Raw genomic sequence first — 24,497 nt, 5'->3', positions numbered from 1 at the left:
ATACTGTGGTTCTTTGTGGAGTGTTGGGGTTCTTCGATATGATGTTCTTCAGAGTGCTGCCGTCGCAGAGTTAGGGTGAGGCACAATGAAGAGATGGCTTAGGGTTAATCGTCGCTGCCATATCTGAACGAGTTAGGGCTTAGGGTTCTTTGAAGAAGGAGAAAGATAAAGTTTGGAAGAGATGGTATGCAATTGTAACTGAGTCATTTCAATGGGAGTTCTTTAAGATGTTTTTTTTTTTTTGCAACCTTTTGGCCAAGCTTTTGAAGCATGCCAAAAGAGTTGTAGGAAACAACCATGCTTTTAAAACGCCACTATAACAAAACCATGTCGTCATGCTTTAAAAGCGTGCTTGTTTCTCTCTATGGCTACGCTTTTTAAACGTGACAAAAAAGTATGGCTAAATCTCAAATCAATTGCCACCCTCATAAAAGCGTGGTTATAGACCCTTTTCGCCACGCTTTTTAAGCGTAGCAAAAAAAAAGCGTGGCCATAAGCCTTTTTCTTGTAGTGTACCACAAAGTTGTTTACTTCCGATAAGAATGTTACACATTGCCACTAAATCTAACATGTTCCTTCTTCATCTTGTCTTCTACTCCTTGCCTTTTCTTTTGTATCGCACACCATTGACCAACAATTTTTTACTTGCTTCCACCTACTATTCCATGTTGTCACCTTATTTTCAAATACTTTTACATTGCGTCTCTTCCACACTACCCATATAACCGCAAAGAAATGAATAGCTTTTTGAGTTTGTGAATCTCTTGATTCATCCAACTCTCAAATTATGACCTCATATCATTGCATCCTATTCACGATACATTTTTCCAATATAAAGACAGCCACCACAATTATTTCACAAAACAATAATGTATAAATAAATGATTTACCGTCTCATCTTTAATATCACATATAGCACATTTTCCTTCTTCCGGTTGTATAATATTTCTTTTCAATAGGATATCTTTTGTATTTAGTCCCCTATTAAGGCGAATCATGCATATAAGAATCTCATACTCCTCATATTTAATTCGCTTCCCTCCAAACATGGAGCATGTTATTCCAGATGGCTTTTAGTATGAAGGTAGAGTAATTATTTTTCTAATAATTCAAATTTAACAATACCAATTTACATTGTTTTATACTAATTTAAAATAATTTAAAAAAAGTTAGCCGACCATGATTGTGGAAAAAAAAAACTAAGATTACTTGTAAATAATTATACTAGGGATCAGTCATTAGTAACAACCTGTTATCATCATGGTGAGAATTTAGTTCCATCATGCAGTAAGATGCAGCAAAGAATATTGTATTGCATAACTTTTTTTTTTTATTTACGGTATCTCTTAATTTTAATTCAAAAATTAATTTATTGTGAATCAATTTTATTTAATAGTTTGTTGCTAACTAATAAATTATTGTATTCATAAGCCGAAATTTAAATCTCATATTTATTTAAACGAATTAATAAGTTAATAACCATTAGACTAACCCAACTTGATTTTGTAGTAGACTACTATATACATAGCCTAGGGTATCATCACGGAATTTACACGGAACCATGTTATCTTCTGCCATGTTTGTACTTTGCTCTGAACTTTCTCTTCGCCTTGTGTCTATGCGGTGGGTGGAGCAATTATGTTTATTTTCTACTGAAAGTAAAATAAAATAAAATTAGAAAAGAGGGAGAGAAGTGACTTCCGCAAAAATTAAATTGCCATCATCTTAACTTTAATACGAAAATAATATTATTAAAATATAACCCACATTTTTCACGTTTTGACGTGGGGCTGGCGTTACTTTTCGATTTATTTATTGATTAGCACGTGTAAATTTGAATCAAAATAATAAGGAGGGAAAGGTTTATTTTTCAAAGTTCTGATTTCAAAATTCAAAAACACCCATATAATGCACATATCTTTTTCAGTGATTGATTATTTGTTTGAAAAACAAAGAGTTTTTTTATAATTTAAAATTTTTAATCGGTCTCCAATAATTTAGATAATTGGTTTAAATGATCTTCTTAAATAGTAAAACTAAATTGTAGATGCGTTAGGGACCATTTAGTTTAATAATAAAAGGTATTTAGATTAATTATTTAAAAGATTAAGGATCGATTAAGAATTTTTGAAGATGAATACTTATGTACAGTTATTTTTATTTAAAATTGATAGTTGAAAATCATTAGATAATAATTTAATTAAATATGTCAAATTATTTATCTGTTTTAACAACAAATTCACGTCAAGACAACTATATGTAAGTTCTATTATTTTTGAATTATAAAAAAATATTTTATCTTTTGAATAAATCATAGTTGTCAGAACCGGACCGGACCGGCCAGTTCGACCGGAAAACCGGTAAACCGGATTATATACCGGTCCGGTCCGATATTTAGACCGTATAAGGTTGAGAACCGGTATGAACCGGTCAAACCCGGTGTGAACCGGTGAAAACCGGTCAAATTCGGTGAAAACCGGACCGGTTCGAATCACTTGGTCAACGTTGAAGGTGAATCTACAATGGACTAGCGATATGCAACTCCATGATGCTCTACACCCTCCAGCGCTGCCAAGTGTCGCTTGTGATGATTTTTGGAAAATTTTCCAAAATGCTTCCAATGGGACTCGAACCGATTCCTCCAACATAAAGCCAACAAGTTTCTTCCACCAGGTTAGAGTGATTCTCATTAAATAATAGACAAATTATAATACATATAGCATTCTTTTTTTTTACTTCTATTCAATTTATTTTAATTTCAAAGTCACTCATTTTTAAATCAATTACATTTTATTTAACTATAAATTTTTATTAAATATATACAAATTAAAAATATAAACAAAAAATTTAATTAACCACAATTTATTTTTTTAATATATTATTTTATTTTTTATCTTCATGAGGTTGATAGTTGAAAATCGCTAGATGATATTTAGTTAAACTAGTCAAATCATCTAACGGTTCTTAAATATCAACTTCACAAAAAAATAATTGTATGTGACTTTTCACCAATAATAATATAACAATAAAATAAATATAAACTAATTAATAAAGTATTAAAATTTAAAAATGATAATTATTTTTATAAAGAAAAAATAAAAATACTAATAATAAAAAAATAATTAAATTTTATATAATTATTTAATTATACCGAATTAACCAGTTCGACCAGTGACCCAACGGTTGAACCAGTGATCCAGTGACCCAGTAACCTCACCGGTTCGATCACCGGTTCGGTTCTGACAACTATGGAATAAATAGTCAAAATCAACAAAAATATTTACTCTACAAATAATAAACTGACTATTGCTAATTAATTACTAACAGATAATACTGCTCTAAAATCTGTATCCAAAGAAAAAAAAAACAAAAAGAAATTAAAAGACAGTATTTGTTTGTTGGGAATACAAAAAGTCACTAAAACCAAATACTGCTTGCCGCTGATAAACAGTTATCGATGAGGGCCGGGGAGAGGGGAATAAGATGATGTTGTCCCCGACACTAACGTTTTGTTATTTTATGCCTTCATATAAAATAAATCACAGCAATTGTTATCTTTTTTCTTCTATATATTGCAACTAAATGGAAGTGACTACTTCCTGTTTATGTTATAAACCATACATCGAAGTGATTTAATGACAAATGTTAACTTTAAATTGCACGGCGGTGTTGAGATTTTGATTTTTTTTTGTAAATTTTACTTTGGTGCGATTTAGGTATATTATTGAAAGAATAAATTTTGAACTCCTAATGTGAATAATGTGGAATTAGGAGCAATGCATACTTGGAGTAGAAAAAAAAAAACTTTTTTTAACCAAATCCAACCGAACTAAGCGATTTACGTAAGCATGTTTCTTCTTTTTCTTTTTTTTTTTATTTAATTTTTTTGTTCTTTTTTGTTTTTCATTATCATCATCTTCTCTTTTTTTTATTATTTTCTTTTTTTTTTGTTTGATTCGTTCTCTTTTTTTTTCTCCTTTATCCATCATTATTATCATTATATATATTCAGCAAAACTAATAAACACATAAATTTGAATATACAAAAAAATATTTTGATGCCTAGCACAAAAAATTTGTGATAATCACTACAGAAATAAAAAAAAATACAAATCTAAAATATTAATTCATCTAACTAATAAAATATAGTAAATTATTGAGCAAAAATTTTTGATACACAGTACAGAAAATTTTATGGTGACTAACAGAAATTTTTATATATCAATTTAAGAGTTTCTATGATTTAAAAATTTAGACTTTGATTCTTGTTAACTCCGAAAAAAAAAAGAATAACATAAAAACAAATAAAAATGAGAAGAAAAAAACTTATGCAAAATTCTATGCAAACTCAAAACAGACTCTTGCATTATAAAGTTTTAAAAATATAATCGTCGCTCATAAATTTTTTTTCTATCGGTTTAAACTTTTAAAAAAATAGTATTATGATATTGATATTTTTGATAAAAAAAAATACTCAAAACCCTTCAAACCATATCTCCCTTTTGTCAACTGTAAATTAGAAACTATTTGTTAAATCATTATTTGTAGATATTACGATAACAAACACGATTTGCTGATTAAGAAATTATTTGGGTAATTATTTATAATCGTTATGTTGAAGTTTGGACTGAAAGCTGAAGTATATCTAATTTGTTTTAATGAGAGTTTTGTATTTGGACAATTAAATATAAAATAAATGAATAATAATACATTAATACTACATGATTGATAAAATTTACTATTTTTAATTAATATTTGATCAATAAAAATATTTTTATACTAAATTATAAATTTTAAATTCTTAGATTTTAATAATATAAAAACAAAATATTAGTTCAAAGTGATGTTCGCTATCGTTTATCCTAATATATCATAATGGTCCATTGGTCCATCCTAGCAGATAGATTTTTGCAGCCTCATTGAGAAACAACGAATAATTCTGTTTGGACCACTAGAAAAGTTAAACTGATCAGTGCCAAGGATATGAGAAGCATTCTAGCTAGAAAGAACAGCTGTCGTAGGAATAATAACCAGAATTTCGTGATACATGATCATGTGGTAGCAAGATCACTTTGGCAGCACATCTTAGTCCACAAATAGCGGAACTTGCAAAAAACGAGTTGAAAATTCTACCATTCCCTTCAGCCTTTTGTGTATTGAGAAATCTATATCTTCAGTTCCAAATCATAAAAGGGAGCTAGAAAATATGAATACGAATATGAGCATGTCATTTTTCTCTCTCTTCTCCTTTCTAATTGGTCACTAAAATCACATCTTAGTTCAGTAATAATGGTTTGTAATTTCTGAAAATTAAATTAGTGAAAAAAACCTACCATAATTTGTTGTAAATATTAGATCGATGTAATTTTTTTTTTTTACCGAAGATAGGGAGATTCGAATTCGCAACCTCTTAAAGTGAGTATGGAGAGATTATGTCATTTGATGTAAACCCCGATAAATTAGTAGATAATTAGTCAATAAATTATTTTTTAATAAGAAAGATTAGAAATGCGAATATTATATCAAATTAGGATAGAACTCATCGAAACGAGAATTTTGACACTAATTTCGAAAAAATCGGTCTAAGATTGGATCGAACGGGCCGAACCGATTAAACCGGATCCAAACTGGACCAACACATTAAATGAGTCTGAAAGCCCTTTTCTTCCTCATTTCACCTGTAAGCAACGTGAAAGCTCCCGGGAGAAGAAAACACTCCCGAATCTTTACGGTGAACTCCGAACGCCGTAACCAGGGACGATATATGGGAGGCAAGTAGAGACCTGCCCCAGCTTTTAAAAAAAATTAATAATAAAATTTAAGAAGCTCAAGTGCCCAACCCAATAAAATATAGTGATATTTAAATAAACACTACATTATCACGCGTCTTCAATAATCAGTACCAAAAAAAAAAAAAAAAACACTACATTATCTTTCTTCCTTTATTCATTTTGATGCTTAATATTCTTTTGAAGCCATAGCCAATTAGCCACGCCTAGGACGCCCTCCACTTTCAAGTCTCACAGCACAACGGTACAACCGTACAAGGTACAATATGCTAAACACTATTTTATTATACATGTATAAAATTGTTATATTCTATACCTAGCGTGGATAATGCATTATAAATGGAATTAGTCTTTGAAGTTTGATCTAAAGTGGTAGAAGCTCCAAATAATTCTAATTATTTAGTAATAAACTAATAACCAATTTACTTTGCAAAGATAGCATTTTCATTTGTGTGTAACATCTATTATGACCAATTGACTATCAATTAACTATTGATACAGATTCCATTGATGCTGTACGGTTGTACCGCCTGTAGTTTTTTTTTCTTAAAAATATTGTTAATTTGTTATTAATTTTTAATTAATTAAAAATATTTAGACTTTATTTATTTATGTGAGTATATAATTATTTAAATTTTTTTCAGGTAAAAAAAGACTAGAATATTTTATGATGAGAAAGCAAAGTAAAATTAATGCAATTTTTAAGAGAAAAGCTACTGATAATGTTAGAGTTTAAACAAGTCAACCTTCTAATCTTATTTCACAAGAAGTTCCAGTAAGTAAACTCTCTAATCTTACTTAAAATACACATCAACATGAAGCCAAAGTTCCAAGATTAGAAAGAGATGTTGATATCTCTTTACTAGAAAGGGATCCAGGAAAGCGACGTCCAATTCGGCAGCATAATGTCAATGAACGTGATAAGATTCGTAGAGCATACATAATAGTTAGGCCATACCAACCAACAAATATTAGCTATCCAGCTTCTGGTAATAACAATCACCGTCGATATTTTCAATCTTCTTGGTTTAAGAAATTTTCAAGTTGGTTAGAATATTCACCAGAAAAAGATGCTGCTTATTGTTTGCCTTGCTATTTGTTTAGTAAATATTATGGTGCTCGCAATGATGGAAAAAAATGCATTTTCAGAGTTAGGATTTAGTAATTGGAAGAAAGTAAACAATGGAGTGAATTGTGCATTTGTATATTATGAGGGTTCTATTCCTAATTCTCCCCATAATTTATGTGTGAAATCTTGTGATGATTTAATGGCTCAATTTAAGCATATAGACAAAGTTCTTGCTAGGCATAGTGATGAAACTATTGCAAATAACCGCTTAAGGTTGAAGACATCTATTGATGCTATTCGATGGCTTGCATTTTAAGCATGTACATTTAGAGGCGACAATGAAAGTCCTAGATCTTTGAATAGGGAAAATTTTATTGAGTTAATTAAACTTTTAGCTTCATGTAATCAGAATGTTAATAATGTTGTCCTTGAAAATGCTCCTGGAAATGCTCAATATATATCTCTCGGTGTTCAAAAAGATATATTACATATCTTTGCTAGAAAAGTGCGTGCAACAATTCGAGAAGAAATTCACTACAACAAATATGGGCTTTAGCAACGCCAAATTTCGCAACGCCTTAAAACCGTTCTCTTAGATAGTTTTAGACAACGGTTTTTTATAGTGTTACTGTTGAATTCAATTTTTTATTATTTTACAGCAACAAATTAAAACTGTTCTCTTTGACTATTTTAAAGAACGGTTTTATAACCGTTACCATGATTTGGTTTTAAACAACGGTTTTTTATTGTTGTTTAAATAATTGTACAAAAGAAACACATAAAATCGTTGCCAAAATGCTACACTTTAAAACTGTTCTATTAGATAGTCTTAGACAACGGTTTTTACAGTGTTACGGTTGAAGTTCAATTTTTCATTATGTTATAGTAACAAAATAAAACCATTCTCTTTGACTATTTTAAAGAACGGTTTTATAACCATTACAACAAATTTTTATCAAACAATAATTTTCTTATATTATTTAAATAATTATACAAATTTAAATAATTTTCTCTATAAATATTAAATTTTTAGAACACTCAAAATTATTATTATAAATATATTACAAATATTATTTATAGAAGAAATGAATTTAAAATAAATTTATAACAATGATATATTTTTGGTTTCATTCCCGCTCTAAAATTTAAGATAATATTTTTTTAACATTTCAAAAAAATTTCAACAACCTCTCTTCAAAATAAAATATAGAGACTTGTCAATTTTTCCTTCCTCTACTAGCCCTACCGCTCCATAACCGACACCACTCATCATTAGAACCATCATCGAACAATGCCAAACTTGTAACAACCCAAATTTTTGGAAACTTAAATAATAATTTATGTATAATTTATCATATTTGTTGATAATTTTTGTTAGTCCGAGATCTTTAGAAAATAAATAATGAATTATTTATAATTATATATATGATTTTATTTTTAGAAAGGTTATGAGACTTTATATTTTAAATTAATTTGGTTTTATATAAATTTCAATTATAAATTAAATATTTTTTATTTACTAAAATTAATTATTTTTGCTTAATTAAAATTCAGAGTTTTAATAATTGGAGATGAAAGAGAGTTTTGTATATAATTTAAATTGAAATAATTTAAATTTTTTATTAATATTAGGAACTAAAAGAAAATTTATTCATGTATCTATAATTTTAAATTAAAGTATTTAATTACAAATAATTTGTAATTTGAAGAATAAAATAATATTCTTAAAATTAAAATGATTAAATTGGATTTTAAATCAAAACTCTACTCAAATCCTAAATTCCCAATTCTAAACTCTAATTCCTAATTCATTAACCCTAATCCCTTTCTACCCAACCCACACACACATGTAACCCTTCCCCCTACCACCTGTTCATTCTCCACTGAGCCACTTCACCCTTTCTCACCACCACTCACTCACAGCACACACCACACACAACAAATAAACAAACATGCACAGACACATAAACATACACAGAGGGAGAGAGAGATCTGAGAGTGAGAACCGAAGGGAGAAGAGGAGAGGAGGGGAAGCCTCGCCTTGCTGCCACTACTGTCAGCGAAGTCATCTTCATTACGGATCAGAACTAAGGCGAGAGAGAGGACCGCGATGGAGGAAGGAATCGCGCCGCCCAGTCGCCGTCCATGGGGAGTCGTCGCCGTCGTTGTCGCGAGGAGGAGAGGAGCCCACGTCGGAGGAGAAGAGCCATCGCGTTCTTCCACCGCTGAGGGACGAGTCGCCGTTACAACCGTCACTGCTGTTGTGTTCCGTCACCGCCGCCACGTCGTGACCCCATCGTCACCACCGAAGGCTCTAGTGCTGCCGCTACTTCTATGGACGCCATCATCTATTGCATGTGCGAAAAGAGAGAGGAGCCTTGAGAACAAGGAAAGGAGTCGTGTGAGGCTTGTGCCGAGAGGCAGAGGGCTGTTCAGCCGCCACCGCTGCTGTCATGATCACCGTTGCGGTTTCAAAAAAAAAGGGGGATGCCATCGAAGTACCTCTGATATGGTCTAGATCCCTTCCTCTAATTTGCTCTGTTTCCATTTTTGCTCTGTTGCTATTTCATTGGTTACCCTATTCTCATTTTATTTTATTTCAGCCCCTATAGCTATGATTATTGATAATGTTACTGCTGTTGCTACTGCTGGGTCTAAGCCACTGCTGCTGTGAATTTAGAATAAGAGGTTTTGTCGCGTTTAAATTCTGCGGTCTCGACTAATTGAGGTAGGGGATTTGTTTTAAAAATAAATGTTTTAAGTTATGAATGCCAATAAAATTAAATGAGTAACTGCAAATGGTTTATGGTTACTTTGTGGGAATAATTGTTGGAATTGAGTTGAATCATGGCTGTAGTTGGTGATTGGTTTAATGATTTAATGTAGTGATTATTGACGATGTTGTGTATTTTGAAGTTATACTTGTTGCTAGTACTTGTTGATGATGATTTTGTGTATGGAATGTTGCTATGGTTGCTGGAAATTCATTTGATGAATTAGAACATGAGATATGTTGTTATAGATGAGATGCTGAAGAATGGATGCTATGATAATATGGTTACGTTGCACCTATGATATCAAATTGTGATATATTGAATTAAGAGTTCTTGGGCAGCTTTGGTTAGTCAAAAGAAAGTTAGAAATGTGGTTTTAGATGAATCCTTGGCTTCAATATAGGATTTGGTATGTGAGGTTGTTAGAAATACTTTGTGCAGAATTTCTGCAGAAATCTGCATAATTGGGAGCAGTTCAGACCTAATTTTTAGATGAAATTATTTTTCTGTAAAACTTTAGTGTGTCTTGAAAATTCGATAAAAATTTCAGGGAATTTGGCTAAGTGGTTTGGAAGATATGATTTTTTGAAGTTTAGTGGTTGCTGCAGATTTTTCTGGTTTTCTGGTTCTGCAGTACCAACTTTCAGACGCTATAACTTTTAATTTAAATCGAATTTTGAGTTGATTTCAAAAGGATTTTAAATATCTATAAGTCTATTTAAGGTGAGTACAAGTTTCATGTTCATATATATTTTGTAGACTTAGATAAGTCACTTGGAAGGTCGGTTGTTTGCTGAAAACTCTGAATTGGTTTATGAAAATAGGGCTTGATAATTAATTAATCAAATGAAGTGATATGAACCTGAAACTTGTGGATTTTGAAACTTAGGGATGTTGACTATAATCTCACCAAAATTTAGAAGCAACGGATTAGAATTGAACTAAAAGCTAATAGCATAGAACTCGCACAAATAATATCATTTTGAATGTGTTTTAAGCTAATCATGTTTACCTTTATTTATTTGAATCTAGTTTTACTAATGCAAGTAAAATTATTGGATAGATTCATAACAAACAATAATGAGTTCTATCTAGAAAAATAGAATTAAAGTGAATGCCACATTCTCAGATTCCCACAGTGCCAGGTTATTGAAGTGAATGCACATGCTTTATTCAGTAAATGGTTTTCTGAAAATGACAAGCTGGTATGCATGTACAATAGTTATTAGAAATACCAATGCTTTGTAGTTGATGTCCAATTTGTTATCACTTCAGAGATTATCGATAGATGAACTGTTATTATGTTGTATTGTTGCACTGAATGCACAATTGTGTTTCCTTGTTGTTTAGGTTGCAAAACTTTTCCAAAAGATTCAAGAAATGGTAAAGAAGAAAGCAATCTAGTATTTGTTTTGATTGGTGAGGCAGAACAAAATTTAACTTAATGCTATATACTTGTCATATATCTGCTTTGGGTTAAGTGTGTGGTCATGCAGATGAAGTTGAAAGCCTTGCTGCGGCGAGGAAAGCTGCTATATCCGGTTCAGAACCTTCAGATTCTATTCGGGTATACCAATCTCTCTGGTCCTTCCTGGAGGAAAATACCCCTTTTTTCCCACTATTCCTTTTTTTTCTTTCTTTTTTTAAATAGTGTGTGAGAATGTTAAATATCATTTAAAAAATGCAACCGAGAGATGTTGGATTTTCTTGGGTATTTGCGTAGTGTGTTAGTAATCCTTAAATATAAATATTTCAGGTTGTAAATGCATTACTAACTCAGATTGACAAGTTAATATTATCTCCAAATGTGATAATCCTAATCACATCCAACATAACTAATGCTATTGGTAAGCCTAAATCAAACTTCCATTCCTTCAATTATTAGCATTAGGCTTAACATTATATTTAATTTGCTAATTTTTTTGTTCACAGGAAAATCATTATGAAGTAGAGAAAGAACTTAATCACACAAATTGTGAAGATCAAATATTAGAGAGTAAAAATCACCAATTTGTGAAGATGATGAGGAATCTATTTGCTATTCTAATATATCAATCTCTTTTCTTTATGATTAGATATGGTTATGACTTAGACTCTTATTATGTAATTTTAAAGTATCTTAGTTTATTTGACTTCTAAAATCTCTTTTATAGGTCACAAATATGTACGAATCTTATAGAATACTTTAAAAATCGAATTTGATGGTAAATATTCAATTAGTTTTCTTTAGTAATTTGATTCAAATAGTTAAGGTTATTTATTGACACTAAATTAAAAAAAAAGTTGGAATATTAATTTGAATGCAGCATGAGAAAATTATTGTAAATAAAAAAATATATAACTATAAAAAACCGTTGTCAAAAATCACAAAAGGAATGATTTTAAAAAACCGTTGCCAAAAAATGAAATCAATGGTAACGCTTTAAAACCGTTGTCTTAGACGACTATTAAATGACAATGGTATTAAAACTGTTGTAAAAAAACGACACTAACGGTAACGCTTTAAAACCGTTGCCTTTGTGAATAATAAAAATACAACAGTTTAAAACTGTTGCCTATTCAATTATGGTTTTAAACCGTTGGATCATGAAAGAGAACAGTTTAAAACCATTCCTTATCGAGTAACGGTTCGAAACCGTTGTTTAAAATTTTTTTATCAAAACTGTTGTTTATACCAGTAACTTTGGCAACCATTTTTTGTTACCGTTGCCTTAGGTAAAAAACCGTTACCTTTGAGCATTGGTAACAGACGCATATACCACAGATCAAAAACCGTTGCCAAAGCGTTGCCTAAAGTTTTGGGAACGTTTTTTCAATCTACGGCAATGATTTTTGACCGTTGCGAAAACTCTTATTTGTTGTAGTAATTGGTGATTCTAAATTTTGTATAATTATTGATGAAGCAAGAGATGAGTCAAAGCGAGAACAAATGTCTGTGGTTTTGAGATTTGTAGACAAGCACGGTTGTGTTCAAGAAAGATTTTTTGATCTTATACATGTTTCTGATACGTGTTATTTGACATTAAAATCAGAAATTTCATCAGTTCTTTCTCATCATAATCTTAATGTTCAAAATCTTAGGGGACAAAATAAGTATGATGGAGCTAGTAATATGCGTGGTGAATGGAATGGATTGCAAGCTCTATTTTTGAAAGATTGCCATTTTACTTATTATATTCACTGTCTTGCTCATCGATTACAATTAGCACTTGTTTCTGCAGCCAAAGAAGTTTGCTATGTTCATCAATTCTTTTCAAAACTTACACTAATTGTGAATGTTGTGACTGTTTCTCCTAAACGTCATGATCAGTTAAGGGTTGCTCAAGCAAATAATGTTGCAAACTTAATTGCCGATGATCAACTTGTGACAGGTAGTGGACTTAATCAAATTGGTACTTTGCAAAGAGTTGGAGATACTAGATGGGGGTCTCATTTGAATTCTGTACGTAGCTTGCTATGTATGTTTGATGCTACTTGTGAAGTTCTTGAAAAAAGCACTGAAGAAGGTAATTTCTCCACTCGTGGTAATGTTAGTGCTGCTTATGATGCTATCACATCCTTTGAATTTGTCTTTGTTTTGCATTTGATGAGAAATATTTTGGAAGTTAGTCATGATCTTTGTCAAGCTTTGCAACGAAAAAATCAAGACATATTGAATGCTTTAACTCTGGTTTCTACTACCAAGACTTTAATCCAATGAATGAGAGAATCAAGTTGGGAGGCTTTCATAAAAGAAGTTATATTGTTTTATGAGAAACATGAAGTTGAAGTTCCTGATATGAATGTATTGCATATTCCTAGAAGAGGCCGAACTCGCAAAATTATTGACCAAATTTCAGTGGAGCATCATTACCGTGTTAATTTATTTCTAGCTATAATTGATACACAGTTGCAAGAGCTTAATGGAAGATTCAATGATAATATGGTGGAATTGCTTACTTTAAGTTTAACTTTAGATCCCAGAGATAATTATAAGTTCTTCAGTGTCAGCAAAGTATGTGAATTAGTAGAACGGTTTTATCCAGGTGACTTCAGTGACCAAGAGAAATTTCACATTAAAATGCAAGCTCAACATTATGAACTTGATGTTCCTAATCATGTTGAGTTAACTAACTTTTGCACAATTTCGGAGTTATGTCAAGGATTAACAAAGACAGGAAAGTCTTTAACATATCCTTTGATTGATCATTTGATTCGCTTGGTATTAACTTTCCCTGTTTCAACTGCTACAACTGAGAGATCCTTTTCAACTATGAATATTGTAAAGAATAGACTCAGAAATAAAATGGAAGATGAATTTCTTGTTAATTGTCTTTTGATTTACATTGAGAAGAAGATTGCTGAAAGATTTGACACCGATTCTATTATCAATGAATTTTATGATATAAAGAATCGACGTGTACCACTTTGTTAGTAAAAAGTACACATGTTTTTTTGTACTTTAAATATATATTTTCTATCAGTATATTTTTGTAATATATCTTACATTATAATTTATTTGCATATTTTTTTAATATTATATATGTTATTGGCCCCCCCTCACGATAACATTTCTGGATCCGTCCCTGGTCGTATGCCTCCGTCCGAGCTCCGATCGCCGCACCGTTTGTGGCCACACGTCCACCGCGTCGAGCTCTATGTTTCTACCGGAACAATTTTATAGGTAAGTCATTAAATACTCTCAGCCTCCTCTTCCCCCAATTTTCGAATTTTGAGTAGGAATGTTGAATTTCTTTGATTTCTGATGTTTTAGGATCAAATTAGCTTGAGGAAAACGTTCACTCTTACTTATGTAAAGCTTGGGTAAGGTGAGGATACGATAATTCTATTTTAATTTCATTGAATTTGAGCTTTGAGTATTAAATTGAATATATATGTGTTATAAATGTGTATTAGGTTGAAAATAAATAATTGGATCTTGAAATTGTGAATATTAGAACTTGGAGGAAGCTGAGCTTAGAGTTTGTTGAATTTTGAGGGGCTGCCTTGATTTTGAATAAATTGCTTTGGTCGTTACGTGAAAATCGGCCAAGGTATGGTTTAGGTTTCTTGCATTTAATATATAATGTTCTATGAAAACTTAGGCTAGATGACCATAGGATAAGTTGGATTGCATGTGTATATTTAATACTTAGTATCATGTTGATGAACATGGTTGGTTTGGTGCTTGTTGATTAACTGGTGATTTGGTGAATTATTGATTTGAGGTATAACTATTGTGGATGTTGTTGTGATAATGAGGTATTTTGTGTTATGAGCCTAGGATTTGTGAACTATGATTCTTAGTTGAATTTTGGTTGTTGGATTTGAATATTGTATGAGTATAATTGTTGATCTGAGGTAGATTTATTGTGGTGATTGTTATGATGATAAGAAAGGATATGTTGAATTGAAAAGAATGCAGGTTTGGACCCGGGGTGGCAAAGTCCGAGTTTTAGAGGAGATGCTGCCAAAATTTATAAAAATTAGAGATTTTGTTTAGATGATTATTTAAAAAGATTTAGATTCAAAGGTTATATGGTTTGATTTTGAGTTATTAAGAAGATGAGTATGTTTTAAGTTTGATTCATTTAGAAAAGAATAAATTATGTTTTGAATTGGAACTATTGATGAACGGAATGGGAGGTGTGATAATAAAAAATAATGATTGAGTATGATTGATGTATGATGATGAATGAGATGTGATTGAGAATCATGTGGATTTTGATGAATTATAATTGAATTATTTATATGGCTTGTGAATTTGAATGATCTGAGATACGAAATTCCCTGGATAAAGTGACGTGGCTTGCCACCACGTGTACCAGGATAGAAATTTGATACTCTATTGACCCTACGATGTAAGGGTGACTGGGCACTATAAATTCCCGGGAATATAACCCCCATTGAGCAATATTGATTATTTGAGAAAAAGCTATGCATAGACTGTTGGGGATGCACATCGCGGGACAGTCTAAGGTTTTCGAACTTGTCGGGTTGGCTGGATAACCGACAGATGATCCTCATCAGCCATAGGACAGGCATGCATCATATGCATAATACTTGAATTACTTGTTTGTGCTTTAACTGGGTGTGCCTAAGTATACTTGCCATGGTAAATGTATATTTGTTACCTGCAGTATTTGTAACCTTCTTGTGCTTGCCTTTATCTGTTTATATGTCTGTGAAATGCATGATGGAGTTGGAGATATGGAGGAATGACAGTATGGGATTTAGATTTAAGGTTAAGTTAGGTTTAGATACTCTTAGAAAACTACCTTTTATGGCTTCTGTTTAATACTTTAAACTCTATAATCTGAGTGTCGGTGTTCTAGGATTTCCTCTGGCATTCCCAGGACCTTATATCGTATGTGTGTGGCACCTTTACCGTAATGAGAACCTCCAGTTCTTATTCCATACTATGTTGTTGTTTTTCAAATGCAGGTCGAGAGGCATCTCACTAGGCGTCTGGATACCTGAGGCGAAGTGGTTACGGGGTTATTTTGTTGTGCTATGATGTATAGATATGTACTTGGCTTTCTCTCCGCATAACTTATTCTTTTTGATCCTCTTAGAGGTTTATGGAGAAGCAGGATTGTGTTTATGTACATTTGGGTTTTGGATATGTATGTATATATGTGTAAATATTCTCTGGCCAGTCTTGACTTCGCGGGCTGATTTAGGAGCTTGTTATTTTGTATCTTTGGCACTCTATTCCTACTTTTATTATCTTATGTTTGATAGTTATAGTTTTCTTAGTATGCAAGTTAACTCATCCCTTGAGCGTTGCAATTTTATTTCGCGATTTTTATTCCCTTTATTCTTCAAGGATCCTAGCATATTATAATATTTCTGCTATTATATGTATACATTTCATTTTAGAGGTCGTAATACCACACCACCTATGTTTTACGACTTAAGTGTAAAGCTCAAAGTGGTAGGGTGTTACATTATGGTATCAGAGTAGTTCGTTCCTATAGTAGAGCCTGAAAGATGGACTGATTGTGCTTCTGTGCATTCTCTGTATATGTGTTTATGTGCTATTAGGATATCTGACTGATATATATATGGCATAAACGTTTGTGAGCATGCATTTGGAACTTAAAGCATTAGACCTGCGATATTGAGACTGATCAATTTAATATCACTTGTTTGGTATGTATAGGGACCAGATGTTGACTCGCAGATGTGGTCGCGGGTGAAGTAGAGGTAGGATAGGCACTGTTACTCTTAGCCCGGCAGGGAATGATTCAGTAGACTTCATGGCTGCCCTGGGGAATATGGCTACAGCTATGCAGGCAACAGCCAAGGCATTAGGTAATCAAATAAACCAGGGTAATCACGAGAACAATAATGATGAGGACGGTCCTATGACACTTGCTACATTTCTGAAAGTTTACCCTCTGACCTTTAGGGGGACCTCAAATCCCGCTGATGTAGATAATTGGATTCAGGCTATGGAAAGGGCGTTGCAGGCTCAACAGGTTCCTAAAGAGCAATGGGTTGAATCTGGAACTTATTAGCTACAAGGTGAGGCTCAGTATTGGTGGTAGGGAACACGACGTATCCTGCAGCCTGATGGTGCTGCGATTCCTTGGGAGGTCTTCCGAACAGAATTCTATAATAAATACTTTCCTAATTCAGCCAGAAATGCTAAGGACCTTGAATTAATGCAGTTAAAGCAGGGACATATGACTGTTGCTGACTATACTAGTAAATTTGAGGAGTTATGTCGCTTTTCTCGTATCTGTCAAGGTGAGCCTGAAGATTTTGCTAAATGGAAGTGTATTAAATATGAGGGAGGTCTTCGGAGCGATATTCTGAGCTTCGTTGCCCCAATGGAGATTAGAATATTTTCTGAATTGGTGAATAAGAGTAGGGTGGCTGAAGATTGTGTGAGAAAGGCGGCAGTAGAGAAAGGAAGTTTGAGGGTGCCTTTTCAGAGGCTTTCAGGGAGGAACTTTGCTCCGAGAGGTAGGAATTTCAAGCGTGAAGGCTTTGTTTCACAGCAGACTCAAGGCCAGGGTAATTACAGAAAGCCGAATACTAATGTTAATCAGGGAAGAAGGTTTGGAAAGCAACCACAGCAGGATCCGAACTGTTAGAGGTGTGGAAAGTATCACCCTGGAGTTTCGTGCAGGTTAGGACTTGGGGTATGCTATTTTTGTGGACAGCTCAGGCATATGGCCAATAATTGTCCAGAGAAGAAGAAGTATGAGACTAGTAGGGTGCAGCAGCCGGAGAGAGTATACACCACTTTTGCAGCAGGTGCTGAGGGATCTGAGACACTGATTAGAGGTAACTGTGAAATGGCTGGTAAAATCTTAAATGCTTTATTTGATTCAGGAGAAACTCATTCATTCATTGCATTTGAAAAGGCTAATGAGTTAGGATTGAGAATGGTGGTTTTAGGTTATGATTTGAAAGTGTATAATGATACTCATGAAGCTATGGTGACTAGGATAGGATGTCCACAAGTTACCTTTCGAGTGCAACAGCGTGAATTTGTGCATGATTTAATTTGTTTACCGATGATTGGTCTTGATCTCATCTTGGGATTGGATTGGTTATCTAAGAATCATATTTTGCTTGATTGTTCTGAGAAGTCAGTACAGTTTATGCCGGAAGGGTCAGAAGCGCCAGTTGTTGCGAATAGTTACTATTTGAATTCTATGATAGTAAACTATTCTGGAACTGAATGTCAGGGTATTATGTTATTAACTATGGGAGTATCAGGTGATGATCAAAGTTGATAATAGATTCCGGTTGTATGTGAATTTCTAGATGTATTTTCGAATGATATTAATGAATTTCCACCTAAAAGAGAGGTTGAATTTGCTATTCAGTTGGTACCTGGAGCCTGTCTGATTTCGATTACACCTTCAGGATGTCACCTTTAGAAATGGCTGAATTGAAAGCTCACCTGGAAGATCTGTTAGGTAAGCACTTTATTTGACCAAGTATTTCTCTGTGGGGTGTGCCATTGTTAGTGGTAAAGAAGAAGGATGGGAGTATGCGTTTGTGTGTCGATTATCAGAAACTGAATAAGATCACTGTGAAGAATAAATACCCACTGCCTAGAATCGACGATCTAATGGATCAATTACAGGGTGCCAGTGTGTTCTCTAAGATTGATTTGTGATCCGGGTATCATCAGATAAGGGTTAGAGATGAAGATATTCTAAAAACTCTTTCAGGACACGTTATGGTCATTATGAGTATACGGTAATGTCTTTCGGATTAATTAATGCTCCGATAGTATTCATGGATTATATGAACAGGATTTTCCGGTCGTACTGACGAACAGACTTTTGTGTGGTCTAGAATTTTACAATAGATTCTCGTTGCAAGTATAGTTTCTAAACTAACAATAATTCTTTCGTACAAAAATTTGGTTGTCACAAGTAACAAACCCCTAATGGAATTGATAACCGAAGTATTTAAACCTCGGGTCGTCTCCCAAAGGAATTGCAAGGAGGTGTTCTTTTTATTGGTTATGAGATTGTATCTTTTTGAGGTTTTTGAATAAGAAATAAGAAAAGTAAATTGCAAAGGAAACAAACTAACAACTATAAAAGCTCCTGACAAGGAATGAGGATTGGAAGTCCTATCATAGTTATCCTTATCAAGTGTGATGAGAATTGTTCATTGCTCCCACTTAGTTAACCCTCTAATTATGAAGGAAAGTCAAGTGGATGGATCCATCTGATTCCTCAAGTCCTAGTCAACTCCTAAGGAAAGAATAGCTTTAGTGGAATCCAAATCAATTAGCAACTTTTAATTGTCACTCACCAAAGGAGTTTGATAACTCAAGTGTCACCAATTACTCAACCAAAGCCAAGAGGAGAAAATCTAATTTAAAACCCTCCCAAGCATTTTATCAAACACTTGGAAGGCGCAACACTAAAACATAGAAAACTAGCAAGGAATATTAAATCCAAACAACCAATTGCAAACATCAATTAATAAAAATTAATAGAAGAAGCAATAAATATGAAATACCTCGAATTGCATCAATAAGAGAAATCAAATCTAACATGAAGAATTCATAAACTAAATTGGGGGACAAATAAATCAACAAGAAGAATAGATGAACTAAAGTATTAGAATAAATAAAAGTAGAAGGGAAACTAAATTAAAGGAACATTGAACCTGGATTTGAGAGGAAATTGAAAGAAGAAATCCTAAATCCTAAAACCTAGAGAGAGGAGAGAGCCTTTCTCTCTCTAAAAACTACATCTAAACCTAAAATTATGTGAATGAATGAATGATTATTCCCTGATGCCTTCCCCTCTCATTCCTTTGTCTTTTTAGTTTTTTTCTGCCAAAGATGGGCTTCCAAACTGGGCCAGATAGCCCTCTGAAATCGCCAGGTGCAAATTCAAAATAGGGATCTGCGTGGACGTCGACACGTACGCGTACAGCGCCCCTGGGGTAGTTTGCTTGATCTGTGCGTAAGCGCCTTGTGTGCGTGCGTGTCCATGGAGTACTATGCGGTTCGTGCGTGCGCGTGTGCGCTCATGGGTACGTTCACAATCCTTGGCTTTTCATGATTTCTCCACTTTGCATGCTTTCTTTTCACTCCTTTGATCCATTCCAAGCCTCTTTTAATCTGAAATCACTAACAAACACATCAAGGCATCTAGTGGAATCAAAAGGGGATTAAAAATTATCAATTTAAGGATCTGAAAGCACGTTTTCACACTTAAGCACAAGTTAGGAGATAATCACAAAACCATGCTATTTCATTGAGTGTGAGAGAAGGTTGACAAAATATTCTAAATCCAACACAAGATAAACCCTAAAAATGGGGTTTATCACGTACCTGGACAAGTTTGTTATTGTCTTCATTGATGACATTCTTGATTACTCTAAGACTGAAGAGGAGCATGTTGATCACTTGCGAACTGTGCTGCAAATTTTGAGAGACAGGAAGTTGTACGCTAAGTTATCTAAATGCGAGTTTTGGAAGAGTGAGGTGAAGTTTCTCGGTCACGTGGTGAGTAAGCAGGGAATAGCTGTGGATCCTGCTAAGGTGGAAGCAGTAATGAATTAGAAGCAACCAACTTCAGTGACAGAGATCAGGAGTTTCCTAGGTTTGGCGGGGTATTATCGGAAATTCATTAAGGGATTTTCACAACTCGCCTTACCTTTAACTAAGTTGACTAGGAAGGATATGTCTTTTGTTTGGACTCCGGAGTGTGAGGAGAGTTTTCAAGCATTGAAGCACATGTTGACTACTGCATCCATGTTGGTATTGCTTGAGCCAAGTGAGCCGTTTGAAGTGTACTGTGATGCATCATTAAAGGGTTTAGGGTGCGTTCTAATGCAGCACTAAAATGTTGTAGCATACCCCTCACGACAATTACGGTCGCATTAGATGAACTACCCGACACATGATTTGGAACTTGCTACTGTTGTGTTTGCTCTAAAGATCTGGAGGCATTATCTCTATGGTGTCAAGTTCCACGTTTTCTCAGGCCATAAGAGTTTGAAGTATCTTTTTAAGCAGAAAGAGTTGAATGTGCGTCAAAGGAGATGGATGGAGCTTCTAAAAGATTATGATTTTGAATTGAATTATCATCCAGAAAAAGCGTAGGTTGTGGCGGACGCCTTGAGTCGGAAGTCTTTATATGCAGCTTGGATGATGCTACGAGAGGAAGAGTTACTGAAGGCATTTCAAGGTTTGAACTTAAGAGTTAGAGAAGAATATGAAATTCTGTGTTTGAGTCAGTTGCAGATTTCAAGTGATTTTAAATCAGAACTTTTGAAGGCTCATCGAGATAGTGAAGCGTTACGTAAGGTATTGCCAGCAGTTGGACAGGGAAAACAATGGAGAGTGTCAGAAGGTCAGGATGGTTGTGGAGGTTCAAGAACCAGATTGTTGTACCAAATGTTGGAGACCTGCGACAGAGTATCTTAAAGGAAGCTCATAAGAGCGGGTTCTCAATTCATCTAGGAAGTACCAAAATGTATCAGGATCTGAAAGTGATGTTCTGGTGGCCAGGGATGAAGAATGACATTGCATTGCATGTATCTAAATGTTTAACGTGTCAGAAGGATAAGATTGAGCATCAGAGACCACCAGGAACCCTTCAGCCTTTAGAGATTCTACAATGGAAATGGGAGAGTATTGCTAGGGATTTTGTGATAGGGTTGCCTAGAACCCGGTCTGGTTGTGATGCTATTTGGGTAGTTGTGGACTGACTGACAAAATCAGCTCACTTTCTCCCTATTCGAATAAGTTGCACAATGGAAGAATTGGCTCAAATGTATATCAAAGAGATTGTCAGGTTGCATGGCGTGCCTTCTACTATTATATCAGACAGAGATCCTCGTTTCACATCAAGGTTCTGGAGAGCTTTTCAGCGTGCATTTGGGACTCAGTTAAGTTTGAGTACTGCATATCAGCCTCAGACAGATGGTCAATCAGAGAGAACTATTCAGACCTTGGAGGATATGCTAAGGGCTTGTGTTTTGGACCAGCCGACGAGTTGGGATCGGTATATGCCATTAGTGGAATTTGCTTATAATAAAAGCTACCATGCGAGCATCGGAATGGCTCCATATGAGGCTCTGTATGGCATAAAATGTCAATCTTTGATATGTTGGTATGAAACTAGAGAAAGGAGTTTATTAGGGCCTGAGATGATAGCTGAAACTACTAAGCAGATAAAGAAGATTCATAGCCGAATGCTTATAGCCCAAAGCCGTCAGAAGAGCTATGCTGATCAAAGGTGAAAGCCTTTGGAATTTGAAGAAGGAGAGCATGTCTTTCTAAAGGTTACACCAACCACTGGAGTGGGAAGAGCTATTAAGACTAAGAAACTGAATCCTCGTTATATTGGGCCATTTGAGATTCTGAAAAGAATTGGGCCAGTGACTTATATAATTGCCTTACCGCCGTATCTTTTGAACTTGCACGATGGGTTTCATGTGTCACAGCTTCGGAAGTATACTCCTGACGCAAGTCATATCCTAGAACCGGAACCAATCCAAGTAAGAGAAGATCTAACACTTCTAGTAATTCCGGTGAGAATTGATGACACTAGTATTAAACGATTACGCGAAAAGGAATTATCATTGGTAAAAGTAGCTTGGAGTCGAGCTGGTATCGAGGAACATACTTGGGAACTTGAATTAGATATGCAAAAGTACTACCCACATCTCTTTTCAGGTAACTGAATTTGAATTTTGAGGGCAAAATTCTTTGTTAGGTGGGTAGGATGTAAACCCCGATAAATTAGTAGATAATTAGTCAATAAATTAAATTTTAATAAGGAAGATTAGAAATGCGAATATTATATCAAATTAGGATAGAGCTCATCGAAACGAGAATTTTGACACTAATTTCGAAGAAATTGGTCAAAGATTGAACCGAACGAGCTAAACCGGTTGAACCGGGCCCAAACTGGGCCGTCGGTCGCCCGAAAGCCCTTTTCTTCCTCATTTCACCTGTAAGCAGCATGAAAGCTTGATGAGCGGATAATTTATACACTTTTTGGCATTGTTTTTAGTATGTTTTTGGTAGTTTTAGTTGAGTTCTTAGTATATTTTTATTAGTTTTTAGCTAAAATTCACTTTTCTGGACTTTACTATGAGTTTGTGTGTTTTTCTGTGATTTCAGGTATTTTCTGGCTGAAATTGAGGGACCTGAGCAAAAATCTGATTCAGAGACTGAAAAGGACTGCAGATGCTGTTGGATTCTGACCTCCCTGCACTCGAAGTGGATTTTCTGGAGCTACAGAAGCCCAATTGGCGCGCTCTCAACGGCGTTGGAAAGTAGACATCCTGGGCTTTTCAGCAATATATGATAGTCCATACTTTGTCCAAGATTTGATGGCCCAAACCGGCGTTCAAAGTCACCTCAAGAAATCCCAGCGTTAAACGCTGGAACTGGCACCCAAATGGGAGTTAAACGCCCAAACTGGCATAAAAGCTGGCGTTTAACTCCAAGAAGAGTCTCTACACGAAATTGCTTCATTGCTCAGCCCAAGCACACACCAAGTGGGCCCGGAAGTGGATTTTTATGTCATTTACTCATCTCTGTAAACCTTAGGCTACTAGTTATCTATAAGTAGGACCTTTTACTATTGTATTAGAAGACTTTGGTAGCTATCTTCGTTTTATGCTATCTTAGATCATTGGGAGGCTGGCCATTCGGCCATGCCTAGACCTTATGCTTATGTATTTTCAACGGTGGAGTTTCTACACACCATAGATTAAGGTGTGGAGCTCTGCTGTACCTCGAGTATTAATGCAATTACTATTGTTCTTCCATTCAATTCCGCTTGTTCTTGTTCTAAGATATCACTTGTTCTTCAACTTGATGAATGTGATGATCCGTGACACTCATCATCATTCTCACTTATGAACAAGGTGACTGACAACCACTTTTGTTCTACAAGCAACCAAGGCTCTAGTGAATATCTCTTGGATTCCTGATTGCACGATGCATGGTTGATCGCCTGACAACCGAGTGCTCGCCTGACAAACGAGCCAACCATTCCGTGAGATCAGAGTCTTCGTGGTATAGGCGAGAACTGATGGCAGCATTCAAGAGAATCCGGAAGGTCTAACCTTGTCTGTGGTATTCTGAGTAGGATTCAATGACTAAATGACTGTGACGTGCTTCAAACTCCTAGCAGGCGGGGCGTTAGTGACAGACGCAAAAGTATCAATGGATATTATTCCGGCCTGACCGAGAACCGACAGCTGAATTCCGCTATGCTGTGACAGAGCATATGCAATCGCTTTCACTGAGAGGATGGGAGGTAGCCATTGACAACGGTGAAACCCTACACGAGCTTGCCATGGAAAGGAGTAAGAAGGATTGGATGAAGACAGTAGGAAAGCAGAGAGACGGAAGGGAAGGCATCTTCATGCG

The 24,497-nt window shown here is 34.5% G+C and overlaps 4 protein-coding genes across 8 annotated transcripts; all 4 read left to right on the top strand.

Annotated features, from left to right (window-relative positions):
* Positions 1 to 8,659: 8,659 nt before the first annotated feature.
* LOC130960595 (pachytene checkpoint protein 2 homolog) lies at positions 8,660 to 11,828 on the top strand. 5 transcript variants are annotated; one of them, XR_009079168.1, is made up of 6 exons: positions 8,660 to 9,369; positions 9,461 to 9,585; positions 10,982 to 11,050; positions 11,128 to 11,198; positions 11,388 to 11,478; positions 11,564 to 11,828. XR_009079168.1 is itself a non-coding variant. In XM_057886037.1 (4 exons), the coding sequence occupies exons 1-4, from the start codon at positions 10,933 to 10,935 to the stop codon at positions 11,575 to 11,577; spliced, it is 294 nt and encodes a 97-aa protein (XP_057742020.1). In that variant the 5' UTR covers positions 9,595 to 10,932; the 3' UTR covers positions 11,578 to 11,828. The 5 variants fall into 5 exon arrangements, 1 of the variants encoding a protein (XP_057742020.1); XR_009079169.1 differs by lacking the exon at positions 9,461 to 9,585; XR_009079167.1 differs by having other exon boundaries at positions 10,982 to 11,198.
* A 5,062-nt stretch (positions 11,829 to 16,890) lies between these two features.
* On the top strand, positions 16,891 to 17,715 carry LOC130963329 (uncharacterized). The gene is made up of 2 exons (XM_057889459.1): positions 16,891 to 17,094; positions 17,164 to 17,715. Exons 1-2 carry the CDS (start codon positions 16,891 to 16,893, stop codon positions 17,713 to 17,715), a joined length of 756 nt encoding a protein of 251 aa, XP_057745442.1.
* A 78-nt stretch (positions 17,716 to 17,793) lies between these two features.
* LOC130963328 (uncharacterized) lies at positions 17,794 to 18,752 on the top strand. The gene is made up of 4 exons (XM_057889458.1): positions 17,794 to 17,878; positions 17,957 to 18,346; positions 18,457 to 18,549; positions 18,601 to 18,752. Exons 1-4 carry the CDS (start codon positions 17,794 to 17,796, stop codon positions 18,750 to 18,752), a joined length of 720 nt encoding a protein of 239 aa, XP_057745441.1.
* A 3,110-nt stretch (positions 18,753 to 21,862) lies between these two features.
* On the top strand, positions 21,863 to 22,795 carry LOC130963327 (uncharacterized). The gene is made up of 2 exons (XM_057889457.1): positions 21,863 to 22,034; positions 22,371 to 22,795. Exons 1-2 carry the CDS (start codon positions 21,863 to 21,865, stop codon positions 22,793 to 22,795), a joined length of 597 nt encoding a protein of 198 aa, XP_057745440.1.
* The last annotated feature ends 1,702 nt before the right edge of the window (positions 22,796 to 24,497 follow it).

This window comes from Arachis stenosperma, chromosome 2 (genome assembly GCF_014773155.1).
Source record: "Arachis stenosperma cultivar V10309 chromosome 2, arast.V10309.gnm1.PFL2, whole genome shotgun sequence".
In the NCBI taxonomy this organism is placed as follows: Eukaryota; Viridiplantae; Streptophyta; class Magnoliopsida; order Fabales; family Fabaceae; genus Arachis; species Arachis stenosperma.
This window is presented reverse-complemented; position numbering and strand designations above follow the sequence as displayed.

What these genes read in the sequence shown, in the direction of transcription:
- LOC130960595 (XM_057886037.1), top strand. Translation starts at nt 10,933, where the DNA reads ATGTTGTATTGTTGCACTGAATGCACAATTGTGTTTCCTTGTTGTTTA. An exon ending in TCTAGTATTTGTTTTGATTG is followed by an intron (nt 11,051 to 11,127) that starts GTGAGGCAGAAC and finishes GTGGTCATGCAG; the next exon opens with ATGAAGTTGAAAGCCTTGCT. An exon ending in AACCTTCAGATTCTATTCGG is followed by an intron (nt 11,199 to 11,387) that starts GTATACCAATCT and finishes TAAATATTTCAG; the next exon opens with GTTGTAAATGCATTACTAAC.
- LOC130963329 (XM_057889459.1), top strand. Translation starts at nt 16,891, where the DNA reads ATGGCTACAGCTATGCAGGCAACAGCCAAGGCATTAGGTAATCAAATA. An exon ending in GGGCGTTGCAGGCTCAACAG is followed by an intron (nt 17,095 to 17,163) that starts GTTCCTAAAGAG and finishes TATTGGTGGTAG; the next exon opens with GGAACACGACGTATCCTGCA.
- LOC130963327 (XM_057889457.1), top strand. Translation starts at nt 21,863, where the DNA reads ATGGAAGAATTGGCTCAAATGTATATCAAAGAGATTGTCAGGTTGCAT. An exon ending in ATATCAGCCTCAGACAGATG is followed by an intron (nt 22,035 to 22,370) that starts GTCAATCAGAGA and finishes TGGAATTTGAAG; the next exon opens with AAGGAGAGCATGTCTTTCTA.
- LOC130963328 (XM_057889458.1), top strand. Translation starts at nt 17,794, where the DNA reads ATGGCCAATAATTGTCCAGAGAAGAAGAAGTATGAGACTAGTAGGGTG. An exon ending in ATACACCACTTTTGCAGCAG is followed by an intron (nt 17,879 to 17,956) that starts GTGCTGAGGGAT and finishes TATTTGATTCAG; the next exon opens with GAGAAACTCATTCATTCATT. An exon ending in ATTAACTATGGGAGTATCAG is followed by an intron (nt 18,347 to 18,456) that starts GTGATGATCAAA and finishes TTTGCTATTCAG; the next exon opens with TTGGTACCTGGAGCCTGTCT.